At 36.2% G+C, this 22834-nt stretch overlaps 1 protein-coding gene across 1 annotated transcript; it reads right to left on the bottom strand.

Moving 5' to 3' along the window:
- Positions 1–13290: 13290 nt before the first annotated feature.
- On the bottom strand, positions 13291–16540 carry LOC117333959 (uncharacterized protein K02A2.6-like). The gene is made up of 3 exons (XM_033893378.1): positions 16420–16540; positions 14257–14366; positions 13291–14112 (listed from the first exon to the last, which is right to left on the bottom strand). The coding sequence occupies exons 1-3, from the start codon at positions 16538–16540 to the stop codon at positions 13291–13293; spliced, it is 1053 nt and encodes a 350-aa protein (XP_033749269.1).
- Between the last annotated feature and the right edge of the window lie 6294 nt (positions 16541–22834).

Genomic DNA, 22834 nt, shown 5'->3' with positions numbered 1-22834 from the left:
CCTGACCTTTAACCCGAAATATGGGCGTCTCTAAACCACTATAACGTCATTTCTCATTATAGCCCTAGACACTGACCACTGGTCCCACAGACCGCGAACGTGTACTACATAACGTTTGGTTACAACTAGTGAAGGGTGTAAACCTAAAACGGGTTAATTAACTACTAATCTAAGGGAAGCAACCCGAATAGGATACATGGTCCGTCACGTGAGGAAGTCGCAAAGAAAAAACGTATCACGAGGCAAGTGTTAACAAACACATGTCTTAGGCATGACACTTATTTTTTGTCTTTCTGTTAATTTTCGTTTGCAGTAAATGAACCTATAGTGGTATAATATATTAGTTTTAACAATCAAAAGTAATTCGTTTTTCTGTGGCTTTGTCGTGCGATAACCAACTTATCGCTGGCGCTTACCATCGAAACATAAACTTATTCTCCCTGTCAGATTTTTAACTGGAATGTTACTGTATTCTTTTCCGATATGCACAGGAATCTGTATCTATATTGTTTCCATTCAACTGGCATGTAGATTCATGCAATTAATAAACAGTGTGACTTGTATGACAAGCCGTTTGGGTTTTTACCTATTGAAATGAAGATATCTCTATTTAATTAAAGATATCTCTATTTAAAATGAAGATATCTCTATTTAATTAGAGACATCTGTAATTTAAATAAAGATATCTCTATTTAAATAAAGATATGTCTAATTTAAATACAGATATCTCTATTTCTACTGAAATTAGCGATATCTTCTTTTAAATTACAGATATCTCTATTTCAAATTCAGATATCTCTATTTGAATTACAGATATCTTTAATTGTAATTGAGATATCATTATTTTAAATAGCGATATCTTTAATTCTTGTCCATTGAAAGATATCTTTACTTAAAATAGAGATATCTTTAATTTTTATATTAATAATGATATCTTTATTTTGAATACAGATATCTGTATTTAATAGGTAAAAACCCAAACGGCTTGCCATGGACTTGTGTATATATGGCACACAACTAGGTGGCATATGAGAGTTATCTTATCACGTCGATGGTATCGTCAATATTATACACCCAACCGTGAAATGGATCGCGGCATTCATCAGCAAAATATTGCATCCATGGATATGTCTGTTCGGAACCTGACATGTTCTTTCTCAACACTTCAATGTATTTTTGGTATGTATCATGCAGACGAATGACATAGCCCAGATAGCCAGACACGTGTGAACTAGCTGAGATGTTGGGATTTTCCCTATTTTAGATTTATCGAGGTGCGCATGCATTAGCAGAATCTGGTAGGAACCGCAATCGCAACATCTCGGGGAAATTTCCGCGAGATGTTGCGATTGATAGGTTCTGTCGCCAGTGTTTGTCTGCAATACAAGGGAAGTAACTCGAACTAGGAAAAAATCTGTAAGAATGTTACCAGGCTCTGCCACGTGGAGGTAGACTTTCTTCCATGAATGCGTGAATATTGGTATAAAAATGGAGGAAAACAACCCTTTTCGCTTATCGGCAGAGTGCGTATGGCAATCGATTAGCGCGAACATTTTCTTTATTTTCGTAGCCTCCATACTAAATACTTTTGGTGATGAAGAATATCATTAACGGGTGCAGTCCTTCCCTTCATCCTGAACAATTATGTTCTTAAAGACGTTTCAATGCCTGATGTTAAGACAGATACCTTATTGACATGTCACATTAGAACACTTTGTTGTTCCTATGAAGAGTCACTTGAACTTGAGTCACAGCCTGAAGATGGATTAGAAACAAAAAAAATAAGAAATTCAAAACATTAAAAATCATCCGCTGAAGGGCAGGCACTATCTAATATTAGATATAGTCACATCTCATATATTCTGTTTGAAAAAAGCGTCTTATATGGACTCTGATCTATATAGTTGTTTAACAGAGGGAAAATCAAAAGAAATATCAGTGCTAACATGCAAACCGTTGACGGTTCAGGTCGTGTATCACCTGGCACCACCCGACAACTTGGTGACCCATTTGTCGAACATCGTTGTGAAATACAGAAGACAGTAGGCGGGACCACGATACCAATTACCGCAGCTCATTATAACACGGGAGCGAATCAGCGCTCTCGGATTGACAGGCCACGTGCGACAGAAATAACAGACAACATGAGATTGATACAATGTTCAATTATATACAGGATTTTATTAGACTTCTCTATTAAATTTCACCGTGTCGATATATATATAGTACTAAACATATGTTAGAAATGTAAGCAGTAGTCACTATATATATCCACATTTTTCAAACAGTTTTTCGCAGGCATGATTGGGAATGACAGTAAATCTTGCCAATGTCGTTGCGAGTTCAGTAAAGTTATATGTTAACGTAGCATTTTCCCGTAGACCGTTTCTCGTGAGGTGAAAAACGTACTCGGCAGCGTTCAGTTCCGGACTGTATGGGGACTGAAATAACAATTCCACGCCATGTTGACCAGGAAGATTACGTAGTAATTGTTCTCCGACCCTGTGATGATGAAATCCGCAGTTATCAAGAATAATACAGTCACCCCTATGAATAATCGGATTTCTAAATTCATTCCGTTGTTGTAAAAGTTGGTCAAAAAAGTTGATCATTTCTAGGGCATTTGACGGCCCCTGAATAATATCAAAGAAGTCCATCCCCCCCCCCCCCCCCTCCCCCTAAAAAAAACCCCACAACACAACTTAACTGTGTACGTGTACCTACAAAACTATGTCCGTAATTCCTGTTTCCTGCCGTTTTAATAACGGAAGATTCATCGAAAAAATGAAGCTGCTCCGGTCGGAATAACATTATCTGTAAACGATTCTGCTGGAGTACACTGAATTCGTTTACGTGACATTCCTAAATCGTCCCGGATAGCTTTATTTATTAAATTAACTGACGGAACAGTATCGTCAGTACACACGTGTTCATTGAGTAGTTTAGTCCTGATCTCTCTAGCATATATACTTGGCTGTATATATGTTTGATATTCAATAAAATGAAGAACGTTGTCGATAAGTTTTTTCTGTACATCATGATTTCTTGGTGTTTTCACGGAAGTAGAATTTTTTGCAATTTTCCTACAGCCTACATTATTGCACACAACCGGAGACAAATCTGACTTCAAGTGAAAAGGCACTGGTTATACTATAGCATGCCAAATTATGACACAACACCAGATGCGTTTGACAGGACCTTACAATCAGCCGACAGTGATACGACACCCGTGATCGGTTAATCAAACATTCTTTGAGAAACTTCACATACGATTTTTGGTTTCCTTTCTCAAATTGACCCAAAAATAGGGATCTAGGGTAGGATTTATATATTATTATTATCACGGAAACGTGTTCAATACATAGGGATATGAAGTTGATTACATGTAAATGGAATAATTTTGTTAACATTTAATGATCTTCTGTCAAGGTAACATGTTAAGTCCCTCCAATAATGATAAGCTAGGGTTTTCAAAAACATTCCTTTAATCAAAATCTATGAGAAAATGTTTAAACAATCGCCATGTTCATTTATCACAAGGGGACATACAGTATTGCCCAACACCTCAATTTCTTCCACGTTATCGCTATCGTTCCGACAACAGAAATGTGCAAAATTTATATAACGATGAGAACTACATGTGTGCCCAAATGAGAATAAGACGAGTCTCTGTGCCTTCCAGTATTAAAATAAACACCGAAAATGTACAGAATAATTTACCGTACACAAATGTCATCTGTCTATCTACGGTTAATTAACCAATTAGTGATACTTGGGGATTTGAAATTTTTTCTACAATACTTAAATTGGGTTACGTTGAGAGTAAAACAGTCCTTTTAATTCAAAGATATTTCTTTTGCCACTTGGGAAAGGTACACAATTCCCATAAATATTTCATTTTGACAATCCACCCTTTATTCAAATGCAGTAGCACATATATACTTGTATGCGCTCCACAAGACAGACAATCGGTGTTATTTCTGTCGCACGTGGCCTGTCAATCCGAGAGCGCTGATTCGCTCGTGTGTTATAATGAGCTGCGGTAATTGGTATCGTGGTCCCGCCCACTGTCTTTTGTATTGCACAACGATGTTCGACAAAAGGGTCACCAAGTTGTCGGATGGTGCAAGATTATACACATCCTGAACCGTCAACGGTTTGCATGTTAGCACTGTAAATCGCGGAAACGATTTAGACGAAAGTCGAAGTATCTGTGACATTGTAAGACCTTGCGGAGTTTTTACTCTTCCGTTGGACAACCAAGCCTGTTAAATTCACTAGACGAGTACATTTCCGTAGCCTTGACTCTTTAAGTTTCATACACTGACCAATAGACTTAACATACCGAGTTGTAGAGTCAATATATACCAAGCAGAAGAGTGAACATACCGGTCAGAAGAGTCAACATACCGATCAGAAGAGTAAACATACCGGACATAAGACTCAACATACCGGTCAGAAGAGTCAACATACCGGTCAGAAGAGTCAACATACCGATCAGAAGAGTCAACATACCGGACATAAGACTCAACATACCGGACATAAGACCCAACATACCGATCAGAAAAGTCAACATACCGATCAGAAGAGTCAACATACCGGACACAAGACCCAACATACCGATCAGAAGACTAGACTGAAATCAAGCAGTTGTAACTATAAATCACATGTTACGTGTAAAGTGAATTGAATGAGTCTGCTATTAGAGTCCAGTAAGAAAATCTAAGGTCTTCTAGACATGGCTTTTCTATTAATCATAGTTCTGTGTGTTTCCATAACAATGGCTTTCGACGAACTTGTAGTTGACTCAGGAGTCCCTCGACAAAAATACGACATAAATCCAACATGCTCCGTGTTTGTACCAGTCTCAGACGTGGAATTATATCATGAAGCCAAAAAAAAGGCGATGGCTGTGCTTGTTGATTTTGAGTACAATGGAGAACAATGGTTTGTATTTAAATTTCTCATCGACAAAAATATCTTCGAGTTCAACGTTGGAGTGGGAAACACAAGTATGCCCTTATCCGCAGTGGGATGTTTACCGCATACAGCCGACGACATAAGGAGTATGATTACGCTGGTATCGAATGATTTTAACAAAACATCTATAGATTACACCACAAATTCAGGCATTATATATCACACACCACTGATCGGCATGTGGAATATAAGTTGTGTCATTTTGATGAGAATTAATGAGAGTGGTCAACTGAAAATACGTAAACTACCTTTCACAGCTTATTATATTGCATTGTTTCTGTCAATGTTTTTCATAGCATTTACTTTGGTATTTACAATATCCAAACGTTTTTTACAGCATAATTTATTATGCATGATGCCGTATAACTGTTCAAAATGTACCGTATTTGTATCTGTAGGCAATGACAACGATGATATTAGGATTGCAGAAAATAACAATGATCTGATAGGGAATAGTAACATGCCTTCCGGAATTATTTCTATACTGTTCGACATTTATGTGTCAAGTATTTTTCCAAAGGTAGACACGTTCTTTAAAAACAGAACTACACAAAATATTTCACAAATATTCATCTTTGTAGCATATCTTATTTTGATTTTTCCTTTCCCTACTGTTTCTGCCGCGGGATTAATGCTCTTTAATTTGAAGTTGATCTTGGGGGTGCTTCCGTTCGTGACGGGATTCACTTGCTTAGCAATTTTTTTCAAACGTTCCATTACACATGATAATGAAAGTGTTTTTGGTGATTTGATGAATTGTCCTGGTCTCATACAAATTATAGTTATGGTTCTAGTCCCACCGTTTTATATCATGTATAAGATAATTACAGGACTTCGTCATTATTCTCGTATCAACATTTCCCGTAATTTATCTTTCCTAAGCTTTCGGAATTGGACCAGTAATTGGATGCGTATTTGCCTGACATACATCTTTTGTACGATAGATGTCACTTTCTGGTTGTTCTTGTGCTTCGTAGTATCTAACTTTCTTACATGGATCACATATGTAATATTAATTAGCCTTACAGTAGACTCTGTCCCGTATGTATCGTTAGTAACGACAAGCTTTGTTTGCTGGTTAAAACTATCCACTAGATTATCAAATTGGTATAAAGGTTACTTGAACAATATTGTAGATATTGTGACATCCATGATCCAGGAACATTCTTTTGAAGGAATCCTTCTGTCACAAAGAGATTGTTTCCTGATTGTACCAAATCAGTTGTCACGGGTACAACAGGGTGAGCACTTGGAAGTTAATGGAACTCCAATATTTATCAACAGGGAAGGCACTTTGATGTTAACGAAGACTTTCTTCCATAAATGCGTCAAACTTGGTATTAAGAGTGAAGAAAACAACCCTTTTTGTTTATCGGCAGATTGCTTATGGCAATTATTTTGTACGAACATTTTGTTGGCTTTCATAGCCTTTATAGTAGGGAATTATGGTGATGTTGAACATTTAACGATGTCTCTGGTATCGTTAGCGGGTGGAGTCCTTCCATTCATCTTGAGCAATGTTATTGTTAAAGACGGTCCAACACCCGATGTCAAGACAGATAAATTATTGAAATGTTACATAAAAAATCTCGTGAATACTTATAAAGAGTCGTTTGAAATTGCGCCCGAAGGTGAAACACGAAACGCATAAGAAGAACATTCTAGACACAAATCGTCACTCTTATGTTATCTCTGATGGATGTGAAAGAACCGCAAACATGTCTGACATGACTTGTGAATAACTGAACTTCACTGTTCGATCGTCAGATTTATCAAAACATGGGGGATCCGAACACTACTCACATAATGTAGAAATTAGCAGTTGTTGTAGTGGTGTTTTGTTGTAGTGGTGTGTTGTTGTAATGGTGTGTTGTTGCAATGATGTGTTGTTGTAGTGGTGTGTTGTTGTAGTGGTGTGTTGTTGTAATGGTATGTTGTTGTAGTGGTGTGTTGTTGTAGTGGTGTGTTGTTGTAATGGTGTGTTGTTGTAGTGGTGATAGTTGTGTTGTAATGGAGTGTGCTATTGTTGTAATGAGGTGTGTAATTGTTGTAATGAGGTGAGTAATTGTTGAAATGAGGTGTGTTATTAATGTAATGAAGTGTGTTATTGTTGTAATGAGGTGTGTTATTGTTGCTATGGAGTGTGTTATTGTTGTTATGGAGTGTGTTATTGTTGTTAAGGTGTGTGCTATTGTTGTTATGGAGTGTGTTATTGTTGTTATGGTGTGTGTTGTTGTTATGGCGTGTGTTATTGTTGTTATGGTGTGTGTTATTGTTGTTATGGAGTGTGTTAGTGTTGTTATGGAGTGTGTTGTTGTTGTTATGGTGTGTGTTATTGTTGATACGGTGTGTGTTTTTGTTTTTTAAGGAGTGCGTTATTGTTATCATACTTTCAGTTGACTTACAATTAAAGATTTTTGATTTTTTTTGTATAATCTATGCCTATATATTCAGCTGTAATATGGGATATTGAAAATAAAAATTTAAAATCCAATTGCAATTTTGCAAACGTGTTTTAAATTTGAGACGTAATTGACTAAACTTTATGGTTTATGGTGAAGTAGGTAATATCCTTTAGTATTGAAATTAAATATAGAATTTCTATGATCTGGTATAACTAAATTTCTTCTTAGAAGTTTTCTAGCAATATTTATAGATTAATGTGTCTCTTACATAAAAATAGAAATACAAGTTTTAAATGGACAAATCATGTGAAAGCTATATTTTTGAAATTCTGATTTAATCTTTGTATTGAATTTACAGGAACATTGTACATTGTCTTAAGATAATTTAAAGCTTATTACAAAGCAAAGACTCCAGGGTCGACTATTCAGAAATGGTTTAATGATGTATATGTATCATCTAGAGGTTAGACGTACTCCGTGGGGGGTATTTAGTGATGATGCGAGCGCCGTAGGAGCGAGCCGAATTTTTTCCATTTTGAGGCTATATAAAAAAATTTCCTCCCCCCCGAAAAACGAAAAAGAGAAAATTTACCTAGAATAGGTATTCACTTTAAAAACTTATTATTTTTCTTTAATGATTGACAGGTTTTTAAATTTTCAAATCTGATAGCATGTGTATCTAAAGCGAACCCTACATGCTGCAAATTTGTCGACAACAGATGCCAGTGCCGTTTCATGTTATACGGTGTTTCCATTATTCGTACCTGTTGGTAATTAGTATCACTCTATTCACGTTAAAACCGCGCATTCTTATCCGTGGTGTATTTCTATCTTGTTCTCATTATGAAATCAATTAACTTTACAAGAATCATCAACTTATCGACTCTATTTGGTGAAGTTAAGCAAAATTTCGTATTAAGATATAAATATTCACATACCAGACTAGTGCAAACGGGTCTGAGGATTAATCAACTTCGCTAGCCAAGGGTGTTCAATACGATACTCTCCTATTACTATTGAATAGGAGAGTATCGTATTGAACACCCTTGGCTAGCGAAGTTGAGGATTAATATACTAGTATATAAGTCGGAATGAGTCAATTCAACTCAAATACAGTTGATCTTTATATGTTATATGATGTCATGCATTAAATTGTACTATTAAATCATTTCAAAATTGAACTTCTTGTCTGTTATATTCAAAATGTTAATTTGTATATACATGTATATGAATAACAATAACATATACATTTGTAGGTGTTGTATAACTGTCCAATTATCAGCAGTTCATAAATGACCAATTATTATTATGAATTCTCAACACATAAATGAATCCAAAAAATGTTCATCAGGATTTTTTTTTCTTTAGTTATTATAGTCAAGTCTGATCCTCTTTCCTCAATTCTTCAACGACACAATTTTTTAAGCAAATGAAAATAAATAAAACTGCGAATAACACATTTATGCATATTTTGCACAATTTAAAGAATATAATGTGACATAATTCTCACAACACTTCAAATGCACATTTCACTGTTTTGTTTCATTTCTTTCCTGTGTGCATTTTCTCTTTTCATATAATTTTACTATTTTCACAGAATTTTCACCAATTTTCACAGAATGTTCACCAATTTTCACCAGATTTTCACCATCTTTCACGAAATTTTCACTGGAATTTCGTTGGTAATTTTACACTGCGGCCACATCCTGTTGCCATTGGTTCTTTTACATAATCTTTCGACTTTTCCTTCCTGCGAACTCTATCTACAGGTATGTTGACCGATCGCGACACGGTTTCATTGTTTTCAGGAAACGACGCACGTGTTGGTTTGTTATCCTTTCGGTTCCTCCTGTATTTCTTTCCTTTTCTAGTTTCGACAATTTAAGATCTTGGATTTGAATGTTTCGCAACAACTTTGGCCGGTATCCATTTTTCATTCTTCTGAAACATGTCAGTTTCACCGTTGTCCATGGGAGGTAATTCTTTACCTGCATGCTGATCATAGTACATTTTGGCTTTTTCCTTTCTGATTTTCAGTCTCATCTTGATATCAGATGTTGGAATTTTATCAGGTGACAACAGTGGAGCTGTTGTTGGCATATCTGTTTTTCAATTTCAATTTCAACATATTTTATTGACATGATGTTAAGTCAATAGGATTGGACATCAGGCATAGCCTATCTTAGTCCTTTCCTTATAATTAACAGATGGTAAACAAACATAGACCTATATACATATATGGAAGGTTGGTGAGGGTATCAGGGGAGGTAATTCCTTAATAATTACAAGGATTTATTTTGTAAAGTATGTGTATCTATATGATGATATTGAGTTTTTACCCCCAACAGATACAGGCCATAAAGTCCATATGTCTAACACACAAGCCATCCACTGAAGAGGATCAAAATTCAATTTCATCCCATAGAAACATATTAAGTTAGTAGAGTTACACCAACTCTTGAAAATAAAATGATTGTTTCAAAAAGACCTTTATAGGAATTACCTCACTTACATATAAGCACAAACAAATAAGGTTATAGATAAAATAGATTAACAGAAGATAAATTGTAAAAATAGACTGCCCAGAGTTCATTATTACATTAATCAAGTATATTTGGTAATCAAGAATAAATAGACATTGTTCACTCAATTTCATATTACATATTCTAAACATGTATTTAGATGTCTATTTAATTATTTAATTATATTGCTGTATAATTGGAGTCACCAGGGGTTAAAAAGAAATATTAAAAATATCAGATCATTATACATCAGACATGATTTCAAAATCTCTTTGATTGCAGGATGAAATTTGAGACATGTGTCAAGATGCTAAAATTTTGAATATTATTACAAAGAGTACATCCATTGACAATGACATTGGTACATAAATGATTATGATGTGGATGATTTAAATGTTGTATAAGTACTAGACGAGGATTTTGATATAAATTACATTCAAAGAAATAATGTGATATAGTTTCAACAGATTGATTGCATTGACACATTGGAGATTCAATTAGATGATCATTAAAACGGTCGTAATTTAGATTACTTACGTTGTTTCTTAATTGGCATAGAATAATGTTTATATCACGCCGGCCAGAATATTTAAATACATCAGTTGTAGTGGATATAATATGGTGATTGTTATTTAAAAGGTTTTTAAATTGATTAGTGGAGTGAATATTACTGATTTCAGGAGCGAGTCTATTAATTTCATTTAACACGGATGGGAAAAAACTTTCAAAATAAGTTACTGTACGACATAAAGGGGGGTCAAATAATCGAACTGTACGGAGTGGATATCTAACTAAGGTTTCATCATGAATATATGGTTCAATAATTTCTCTTAAGTAATCTGGGGTTTCATTATTTAATATTTTGAACATTAAGATAAGTTTGTGTTTTTGCCTTCTGCAACTCAATGATTCCCACCCTAATTCTGTATATAGTTTTCCATGTGAAGTACCTTTGCGTAAACCAGTAATTAATCTAGCAGCATCTAATTGAATTGATTCTAAGAGATTTTTATTGTATTTGTGAACAGTTATCCCAAACAACATCGGCATATTCAATTATTGGCCTAATGTAGGATGTATATATGGTTGTTAGAGACTTCCTATCAATTTTAGTTTTTAATAATCTTAAAATGTTTATTCTTTTTGAAGCTTTATCATATATATTAAAAATGTGTTGGTTCCACTTGGCATCATCACTGAGTGTTAGACCAAGGCGTGTATGTAATTTATTTTCAGTAACTGGTTCATCATAAAAATTTACAGCAGGGTGATCTTTATTATTTTTTCTAGAAAATATAACTGATTCTGTCTTAGCAGGATTAAATTTAATATCCCATTTATTAGCCCATTGTTTGATATTAATTAGATCATTAGTGAGACTTTGAGCTATTTCAATGGGGTTATTATCACATATACCATACAGAGAGGTGTCATCTGCAAATAGTTTTATCTTATTAGAAACACAGTAAACAATATCATTAATATAGATTAAAAACATCAGTGGTCCGAGGACTGAGCCTTGAGGAACCCCAGCTTGAACAGGGTCAAATGTCGATACAAAACCTTCAGTTTGAACTCTGTTTTCTGTGTAATAAAAAAAAATTAAACCAGTTTAAAAGATTACCTTTAATACCATATAACTCCAGCTTGTAAACCAGACCATCATGCCAAACCCTGTCAAATGCCTTACTAATATCGCAAAAAATGTATCTAATTTCTTCGTTTTGATCAAGACATTTAACAATGGTATGGTAGATAGACAATACAACACACAGGTAATTGATTTACAGAAGAGTCATTGGGTGTAAAGCCAAATACAGTGGAACTTCGTTAACTCGAAGTCGACGGGACCACGAAAAAACTTCGAGTTATCCGAGTGTTCGAATTAAGCGAGTTATCGTTTTTGGTGAAAAGTTTGGTCAATATTTGTCAACATTATATAATCATTATAACTTCGCTCTGTCGCTCATCAGTTTAGTGTGAAGACTGGTCAATACATGTAAATATCTATGTAATGTTTCGTTATGTCACTTGTAATTTGGTGTATTTTTGCCGATATACAGTCACGATAAAGTTTCTTTCACTTAGTCACTTCAATAACGATCTGATGTGCAAGTCATGTTTGCAAAAGGTAAACGATAAAACGGAATTCGACAAAATAACAAGTTATTAATGTCAAAACAAATAACCGTTTAAGTTTAACACAGATTGCATACAAAACGTAACAGAACCATTACCTTTTATTGGACATATATAAAATACTGTTTGATCGGCCTACTTACTTTTTATTGATAACCATGCCATTTCCATGTGTCTTAGCACCGGAAGTTGGGCTGCGCATGTGCGTATAAAATGTTACTGTTACTGAGTTGGCGTTTTATCCGATTTAATCAAGTTCAAGTTCAAGTTCAAGTTTTATTTTATTTGAGTGTCACATGTCAATACAATACTTGATTAAAAAATGTAATTAAGAACAATAAAATACATATTGACATCCAGCCATTATTGGCTTATGAGACACTAATTACGAATAAAATCTATTAAAAGCTATCAATTATGCTATCCGTTATTGTTAAATTATACAATGATTAAAATATATAGATTATCAATGTCACATACTTATTTTTTGGAGTTCAGAAACTAACACTATTTAATAGACAGCACTGACCGTTACAGTTGTACTCTGAACACCTCGGCAGTAATTACGCTATTGTTTCAGCAGTTTAAAGATTTAATAGGCGCCGGTGACTGTGTCATTTCTACACCTGTAAAAACATCAGCCGGGTAGATCTACCGGTGTGTCAGAGATTAGTTCCGCTTGAGCGAACGGGTAGATAAGTTGTTGACTATCGTGTGTACTGATATCGGCGACCGCCTTGGGAAATTACCTGATGTATTTTTATCACCAAGACTTGTTGTTATAAGATTCAACCGACAATTTCTTTTATGAATTTATGAAACACTTATAATAGCATGTAGGTTCGTAGTGCCGATATGTTCAGTATTACAAACGGAATTTAGCTCTTAAAAAATGTCGGATTTTTATTGTTGGGACCAAATTTTTCTTCGTATTATCCGAGTTTTTCGAGTTATCCGAATTCGAATTTTCCGAGTTTTTTTTTACTAAGATAAAGAGAGAATTCGGCCGGGACCAGCGATGTACTTCGAGTTAAGCGGGGTATTCGAGTTATCCGAGTTCGAGTTAACGAAGTTCCACTGAATCTGTTTTTAATCTTCGACCAAAAACATTTAAGCTGGTGAAAGTCCTAGATCTTCAATGACTGTGTTTCTATAAGCTAATAAGCCTTTATATGGATCTTCAGATTTCTTTAATATGTTTTTACTGTCTGCACAGTTCTTTCAGCTTGTCCGTTCGCCTGCGATTATCTGGGACTTGATGTTGTATGTTCGTATCCATATGTCTTTGAAAATTTCTTGAACTCCTCATTAGCAAACTGTGGACCGTTGTCTGTAATAAGCTTGTCAGGGATGCCATATCTCGACATTTGGCTTTTGAGATATAACATAGTGTTCTTGCTACTCATATCGTCTAATTTGGACAACTCCGGCCACTTTGAATAATGGTCAATCGTGACCAAATAGTTATGTCCTTGAAATTCAAATATGTCAGCGGAAATAACAGACCATGGCCTGTTCGGATTTTCCGTCATTAATAATGGCTCTTTTGGATTTTTTCTAGAGTTAGTGGCACATGTTGAACATTTTGACACTGTGTCCTCTATTTCAGAACTCATCCCCGGCCAGTACAATAATTCGCGTGCCCGCGATTTACATTTTACGATTCCAAGGTGAGAACTATGGATTGTTTTGAGTATTTCACAACGTAATGTTCTGGGAACAATGATAGTATGGCTCTTGAACAGTAGGCCATCTATAAATGATAGCTCGTCTCTGAATGGCCAATAATGGTGAGCTGTCTCTGGTATTTCATGTTTATTCTCTGGCCATCCATTGATGATAATTTCTCTGAGTTGTGACAATGCTTCATCTTTTGAGGTCTCGCGTTTGAACTCTTGATATTTCTCTTGTGAAATTGGAAAGTATGACACAATCTGGTTTACTTCAATATCAATACCTGGAACAAGGTTCTCTCTAGATCTGGTCTCCTTTAGGTAGCTCCAACTCAATGCATCGGCAAGATACATGGTCTTCCCTGGCTTATACACAACATTCAGAGTATATTTCTGTAATGTCAACAACAGTCTCTGTAGTCTTGATGGAGCACGGTTGAGTGGTTTTCAGAATATCGCTTGTATTGGTTTGTGATCTGATTCGATTGTGACCTCTCGACCAAATATAAATTGGTGATATTTCGTACATCCAAATACTATTGCCAATGTTTCTTTTTCTATTTGGGCGTACCTCTGTTGTGTTTCTGTTAACGCACGCGAGGCATAGGCAATCGGCTGTCCATCTTGGATCAATGCTGCTCCAAGTCCTGTAGAAGCATCAACAGTTAGCGTTATCTCTTTACATGGATCATAGTATAGGAGAACTGGTGCTTCAGTCACAAGTTGTTTCAATTTCTGGAAACTATCCTCTTGTTCCTTTTTCCAAATCCGCTCGGTGTTTTTTTACTAGTAGTTTCCGAAGTGGTGAACTTTCCTCTGAGAGGTTAGGTAGGAATTTACCAAGATATGTAACAAACCCTAGGAATGTTTGAAGTTCTTTCTTGTTTTCAGGTTGACACATTTCTTTGACCGCCCGGACTTTCTCGTCATCGGGTTTTACACCTCGATCTGTCAGTTTATGTCCGACGTAACTTAGCTCGGTTTGACGGAATCGGCACTTGTCTGGGCTCACCCCATATCAACAAATCATCGACGATTGCATCACATCCTTCTAGGTCATTTACCATTTCTGAAATGGCTCTCTGGTACACTTCTGGCGCTGATTTTATACCAAATGGTAATCTTCTGAAACTGTACCTCCCAAATGGGCTGTTGAAAGTGCAAAGTTTACTGCTCTCCTCATCAAGTTTCAGTTGCCAAAAACCAGAAGTAGCATCGAGTTTTGTGAACACTTTGGCTTGAGGCAGGTTCGCGATAACATCCTCTACAGTTTTCATCGGAAAATGTTCTCTCAATATTGCGTTGTTTAAGTTCTTTGGGTCTATACAAATCTGTATCTTCCCGTTAGGTTTTACTACCGTCACCACAGAATTAACCCATTGTGTAGGTTCTTTTTTTGTTTCACTATTACACCTTCCTGTTCCATACGGTCCAACTCCTTTTTTATTCTGTCCTTGAGTGCAAACGGAACTTTACGTGGCGCGTCAACAACTGGTGTAACGGTACTATCGGTCTTGATTGTGTGAGTGCCTGGCATACACCCTAAGCCTTTGAATATATCTCCATAATCATGCTTAATATCATCTGGGATTGACGTTTCCCCGATTTCATTCACCTGCGACGGTTGTTTTCTCTTACTAATCCAATCTTTGAGCAGGTTTGAGCTCCCAATATAGCTTTACCATTTCCTTGGACAACCTCAGATGTATCTTTCACTGTGCATGGTAATGTTGTTTTACCTTCAGATTTTATCTTATGTCCTGAGTATGACCTCAATGTAGATTGTGGTTGTTTTACTTCACAGTATTTTGATACCTTGTTGACAAAGTTGTACGGAAGTATGTTGCACTGTGCACCTGTGTCTAATTGGAATTTGATATTCTGTCCACACACATCCATATTTTCTGACCAATCATCTGAAGTTACATTGTTTATTTCAATGTGTCCGACAAAGAGTTTGTCTGATGATGCCTCACTATTGTCCGTGTCATAATAGACTGCGGCTTCCTCGACAGTGTGTACTTTTTCAATCTAGTTCTACACATACTAGAGAAATGATCTTTCCCTTTACACTTGTACACGTTTTCCCTTTTGCTGGGCATTTATGTGGTGTCGACCACATGACATAACTACATCTTGAACATTTCGACTCTTGCTCTGAAGGTGCGCGGGTGTTTTTACGCGAGGGCTGAGCATGTGTTGTATTGCCTCTTGTATTTTGTTTACTTCCAAAGTTCTTTCCTTATATGGCGTTGACTAGAAGAGCTAACACACGACATAGTTTTAGCTTGATTGTGTGATACTTCGTATGTTCTCACAACATCTATAACCTTGGCTAATGTCAAATCAGATCCTATGTTGATCAATTTCTCGCGAATGTTGGGGTTTCGGATTCCTATCACAATTCTATCTCTCACCATTTCTTCTCGCATTTCATTGGTATATTGACAGTCTTTCACTTTAATCTGTATATCTGTCATAAATTGTTCAAAGAGCTCATCATTGCCTTGCATTCTTGTTTGAAATTTATATCTGTTAAATATTACGTTTGACCTGGCTTTACATATGCCTCAAAGTTTGTGTAGTACGAGGTTAACTTATTTGCATCATCATCTGATAGGTTCCACGTTGAATAGATACTTCGACCTTTCTCTCCAACCCATATCATCAGGTAACTGCATTTTTCAAGTTCGCTTTTACCTTTTAGTGGTCCAGTCAACATGGACTCCACGTGTTGCTTGAATGTTTTCCATTCCGTTTCCAAGTCTTCGGAATTCCAGTCGATCCTTGGGACTTCGCCAGCCAAATTAAACATAACCATGTTAAAGTCGCTTTTAAGGAGAATTCTGGGCTTTTTAATATGCATTTGCTGGTATCTGGGCGACGATGTTCTTGGATTCTGACACTATGTCATAACACCACACCGTATTCCTGGTACAAGTCACTTTATTATACGTCGATCATGGTCATACACACGCTTAGCATAGTAGTATACAAACATACGAGTGACTTCTGTTATAGTTATTGACCTACAGTATGGACAACAGCGACAATTACCGACTGGTAAAATACATACATAACAAGGCCCTTTTAAAGGGTCGAGGAAACGGAAGTAAACACTGGAAACAATCCTACCTATGTTTTTTTTTCTGAATTCATCAAAAGCCTTACCACAGGTCCTTTATCATGTGCACATGTGGATTGTACATATTCATGTTAAAAACAAATCGATATAGAGTGCATTATGCGCATATTTGATACCTCTGGTGCAAAAATCAAAAGACAATATGTGGCCTTTGTCCATTTGGAATTATCAGCCCATAATTACCAACTGAAAGCAGTCAAATACTTATATTTACCAATTTGGATTAAAAAAAACTCACTTAACTAAACAAAATTCAAGTTTGACCTCAATCCTCGGCTGTGAGACTGTTAACAGCTCTACCATATTGATCCGCTTAAAAAATAGTGCGGAAGATAATTGAAAACCAGATAAAAATGATAAATGTAGTACTAATATTTAATATAATGAGGAAAATACATGTTACACCAGTTAAATTTAACTTTCTACTATAGAAGGTTTATTTTCCTTTTTTATGTTGCCGAAGCCGCAGAAGTGTTACTATTATATTCATACGGCAGTTGGCAGTTATGACCTGGTAACGCCTACCTATAGTTGTTAAGGTCATATAGTATCAATGTCATAGAGTGGTAAGTATTCCCATTTAGTGACATCACTGAATGACTAAACGATAGCACTTAAATGACTAAGTGATGTCATCTATCAATGAAAGAAATATCATCTATTCAAAAGATGATTAAATTGTATCACTAAGTCGTTAATTTGTTACCACAAAGAAAGTAATAAGGATAACCTATTTTCTGCTTTGTGAACACATCCATAAGTGATATAACTTACACAAAACTGTTTAGTGATATCATTTAAACAACTTGATGATATCATTTAAACGCCTAAATGCTATCACTTTTGGTGATGTTTGATATCACCTATTCAATGTTAAGTTGACTAGTGTAACGAAGACAAAGTAATGCCAATGCATATCATATTCCATGCATGCTAGTTACACCAGAGACGTATATACCTGATAGACAAGTCTTAAGGAAACATGTGGCCAGCAGATATGTTTCTGATTATGTGATATGGTAATATGAAATTAAGGCAAATTTTTATGAAAGCGAGTAAAAATAACGACAGGGTCGATATAGTTGTCACCAGAGTTGTTATTTTTGTACGAAAATTCACGAGGGATTTAAATTGGCGATTGACTCTCCTCGCATATTAACGCGAAAATTTGATCTACAGTATTAACAGCCGCTATTTTCATAGTTCCAAAAACGTCAATGTGTTCGATTTTATAGAGATATAGCTGGTCAAACAAATTGCAAAGTGTGTGACACGCATGATCTATAGAGGCTGTATTGAAACATACATTTATCGCACATAATTCCAAAATTGCGAACCAGTTAGGAAATAACATGACAAAGTAAAGGTCCGCGATTAATTAAGATATATTGGTGAAATTTTGCCCCAAGAGCGATATTAGATGGGGCACAAAAAATTTGACCTGAATGTCAAATGCACTAAGATTGATATGTTTAAAACTGGTTATATCACGACTATCTATTTTTTCACACATGTCAACCTAGGTACAACATCGTATTCTTCATCAGTACATGGGTATAAATTCACCATATCGACCGGATAAAAGGTCCTTCATTTTTATATTAGATATGAAACTTGTCGATATCATAAATTGTAATATGGCTGGAGTGTTTGCTTAATTTTCATTGGCCAATTTCCGGTTTTCCTCACAAGGACCTATCAGTGAGTGGAACAGGCCTCAGATTACGCAACAATCATCTGTTTGGACAAAAGCCAACCAGAATTCTGGAAACAAACGATTGTTCGGCATCACGTTGTTGACAATATGGCAGACAAGATACCCCAAGAACGATTCGCTACAATAAACGAAGAGGAATTACAAGATATCTTGCAATGGTGACTTTAAAAAATTTGGTCAACATGATTTGGACAAGATTGGGATTTTTTATTTATTTGTTTTAGTTGGTCATAATACAAGACAGCGCCATTTGTGTACCGTGCACGCCGAACACAAAAGGCAATAATTGTATAATACCAACCTCCACGTGAACATGTTTTAGCCAATGAGAATTGAGCAAAATCGGACTGAATCCAATGTATACATGTAGTGATACCGGTCGGTCTTCAGTTGATGAATATTATATGTGTCTTGCAAAACACCATTTCTGCATTTTGAACACATTACTAGTCTGTATCAATATAGAAACTAAATATTCAGATTTTAGTACTGAAAAAGATGATAAAATATGCTCCTTTGTTCATTTTATGACGCTGCACAGTGCTTATAGGTACCTATTTACCAAAGTAAAAGATAAAATAACACACATGTATGTTGCATTTTTTATTCGTCGCTATCATGTCCTTTATGCGTGAGATAGCAAGATCATGGCTTATCAATAATTCCAGACAGTGTATGATTGTTCCGTGAAAACTTAACAATTGAACCTCAGTGTCTTTACTTAGAGGTGTAATATCACATTTAATGTACACCATTGCAACAGCAAACCATGACCGAGAACCAATTGATATTACAATAACTGGTAACTGAATGTCAATATAGAGTTCGATCATCATAAAATTACTATATTACATGTGCTTGTTAACAAAACAAAAAACTCAGTTCGTGGGAATCGGCTCCTTAAACGCTTTTGTAGTTACACGTTACACATCCATCCGAGAGGTAATACTATTTTGAGATAAGTAGTTCATGTTTGATATTCTTCCGTCGCGGTCCTTATTGCCATCCGTCTTCAGGTTTTAACACAAGTTTAAACCTCTCCACATACAAATCTAAAGTCTCATTTACGTGTTTTTCCAATGTAGCATCTGTCGCGACAGAAGGTAATGAAATGAGTTTGAGGGTTGTCTTGTTCAGAATAAAGGAAATGACTCCGCCCGCTACCGATGTAAGGGCCATTGTTAGTTGTCCTTCCTGGCCAAATATTGTGATTGTATAAGCCACAAAAATCAATAAAATGTTCGTACAAATTAATTTCCATACGCAAACTGCCACAAAGGTGTAAATTGTACCGATCCTGACGCATTTGTTGAAGAAAGTCTTCGTTAACATGAACGTTCATTTTCTGACAAATATTGTACTTTTGGCAACTTGTAAGTGGTTATCAGGTAAACGTGTGCTTTCACTTGATGCAACAAGTAAACAATCCGTCTGTAGGTTACCAGCGTTATCAATATCACCACTGTCAAATCTGGATTTTGAAATCTCTAAAACTTCTTGCAAGTAACACTTGTACCAGTTTGACAGGCTTTCACTTAGCGTTAGCCACTCTACGATGCCAGTCATTACAAACGGCCATTAAGGAATAGGGTCCATAACAAAGGCAATGCACGTTATCGCTATTAATTTCGCAAGAATAAAAGATGTCAAAACGTAAACTATCAACCAGATAATGAAACCGATTAATCGTGTAAGTCGCATGATTTTCTCATATTCGGTGTAACAGGAGGGAAAAACTACTACTAATATTTGAAGTACGATTAGTATGGGACAAGGAAACACCCAATCACTATTTTCGATATTTACTGGGTTGCTTTGCATGAAAAACTTTGGAAAATCAAAGAATTCCTTCTCGAGCGGAATTACATTTACTATCAAGAATAACATCAAAACACCTAAAACCATGTTCACAGACGCGGAATCAACAAAAGCATCCAGAGGAACGAAAGGCAAAATCACAGCCAAAATATGAAAAGCTGATTGGACACAGTGTTGTGATAGTGATTCTGTTGGTCTATATTTATAGAAGCGGTATATTGATGGAATAAAAATATCAAACAATACAGAAATAATGCCTGTAGGAACGCTACGATTTCCTATCAGAAAATTATCATTTTCTGCTACCCTCTTAGCGTCGTCGGTAGGGCATTTATATGCGGTACATTTACTATACAAAATCAATGAAACTGTTTTTCTGTGAAAAGCACATTGACATATACATCACGATAGTTAATACTATCAGAAACACTGCATAAAAACATACAAAATAATATGTAATATTTGCTATCGGTTCACCAATCTCACCAGCTCTCACACATATGTACAAATATTCTTTTTCAGTGCAGACCAAGTATTTGGAATATAAACTGTCTGAACTTGTGTTGAAATCTATGGATGTTTTGTTGAAGTCTTGTGAAACCATCATCGCCGAAACGACAAATCTCTCAGAGATCGTATCTTGAAAACATGATGAGTTAGTTAGGTTCATATTTCTCTCTTCTATTCCAGCTATGATAGTTAGCTCACCTGCCCGAAGGGCAAGTGAGCTTATGCCGTGGCGCGGCGTCCGTCCGTCCGTGTCCGTCCGTCCGTCCGTCCGTCCGTCCGTCAATAACCAAGAGTCCCAGGGAGTTGATATTGGGTCTGTAGCATGCTGGGATGAAGGGCTACCAAGTTTGTTCAAATGAATGACCTTGACCTTCATTCAAGGTCACAGGAGTCAAAAAGGCTAAAATCTTTAAACGACTTCTTCTCAATAACCAAGAGTCCCAGTGAGTTGATATTGGGTCTGTAGCATGCTGGGGTAAAGGGCTACAAAGTTTGTTCAAATGAATGACCTTGACCTTCATTCAAGGTCACAGGAGTCAAAAAGACTAAAATCTTTAAACGATTTCTTCTCAATAACCAAAAGGCCCAGAGAACTAATATTTGGCCTGTAGCATGCTAGGGTGAAGGGCTACCAAGTTTGTTCAAATGAATGACCTTGACCTTCATTCAAGGTCACAGGAGTCAAAAAAGCTAAACTCTTTAAACGACTTCCTCTCAATAACCAAGAGTCCCAGGGAGTTGATGTTGGGTCTGTAGCATGCTGCGGTAAAGGGCTACCAAGTTTGTTCAAATAAATGACCTTGACCTTCATTCAAGGTCACAGGGGTCAAAAAGGCTTAAACCCTTAAATGACTTAATCTCAATAACCAAGAGTCCCAGGGAGTTGATATTGGGTCTGTAGCATGCTGGGGTAAAGCGCTACAAAGTTTGTTCAAATGAATGACCTTGACCTTCATTCAATGTCCCAGGGGCCAAAAAGCCTAAAATCTTTTAAACGACTTCCTCTCAATAACCAAGAGTCCCAGGGAGTTGCTATTGGGTCTGTAGCATTCTGCGGTAAAGGGCTATCAAGTTGGTTCAATCGAATGACCTTGACCTTCATTCAAGGTCACAGGAGTCAAAAAGGCTAATTTTTTTAAATGACTTCTTCTCAATAACCAACAGTCCTAGAGACCTAATATTTGGCCTGTTGCATACTGGGGTGAAGGGCTCTCAAGTTTGTTCAAATGAATCACCTTGACCTTCATTCAAGGTCACAGGAGTCAAAAAGGCTAAAATCTGTTAAACGACTTCCTCTCAATAACCAAGAGTCCCAGGGAGTTGATATTGGGTCTGTAAAATGCTGGGGTAAAGGGCTACCAAGTTTGTTCAAATGAAAGACCTTGACCTTCATTCAAGGTCACAGGAGTCAAAAAGGCTAAAATCTTTAAACGACTTCTTCTCAATAACCAAGAGTCCCATGGAGTTAATATTGGGTCTGTAGCATGCTGGGGTGAAGTTTTTTCAAATGAATGACCCTGACTCACATTCAAGGTCACGTCGATCAAGTATGCTTAAATCTTTAAATGACTTAGTGAAAAGGCAAAGTGCAGAGAGACATTATATTGGTCCTGTAGCATGCTTTCAAATAACTGCAGGATCCATATATGAAAAGATCACTGCATTGCAGGTGAGCGATTTGGGCCCATTGGGCCCTTGTTTTTATATACAACGTTGCGTAATCTTCATTTTAATCACATCCCATTGTGTTACATTGTACTTGAAATGAACAAAAACCAGCTTTGTTGCCTTTTCGATCACTTTATGATACAATTCCACTTCTGAGACTGGTATAAAGACGGAGCAGTTAGGATAGATCTTGTACTCTTGTTGAGTGACTCCAGAGTCTACTACACTTTTGCCGTATGCTATTGTCATAGACACAA

Source organism: Pecten maximus, chromosome 9, assembly GCF_902652985.1.
Source record: "Pecten maximus chromosome 9, xPecMax1.1, whole genome shotgun sequence".
NCBI classification, from domain to species: domain Eukaryota; kingdom Metazoa; phylum Mollusca; class Bivalvia; order Pectinida; family Pectinidae; genus Pecten; species Pecten maximus.
This window is presented reverse-complemented; position numbering and strand designations above follow the sequence as displayed.

What these genes read in the sequence shown, in the direction of transcription:
- LOC117333959 (XM_033893378.1), bottom strand. Translation starts at nt 16,540, where the DNA reads ATGGTTATGTTTAATTTGGCTGGCGAAGTCCCAAGGATCGACTGGAAT. An exon ending in GTTGACTGGACCACTAAAAG is followed by an intron (nt 14,367 to 16,419) that starts GTAAAAGCGAAC and finishes ATGCTTCTACAG; the next exon opens with GACTTGGAGCAGCATTGATC. An exon ending in AAAAAGAAACATTGGCAATA is followed by an intron (nt 14,113 to 14,256) that starts GTATTTGGATGT and finishes TTGACATTACAG; the next exon opens with AAATATACTCTGAATGTTGT.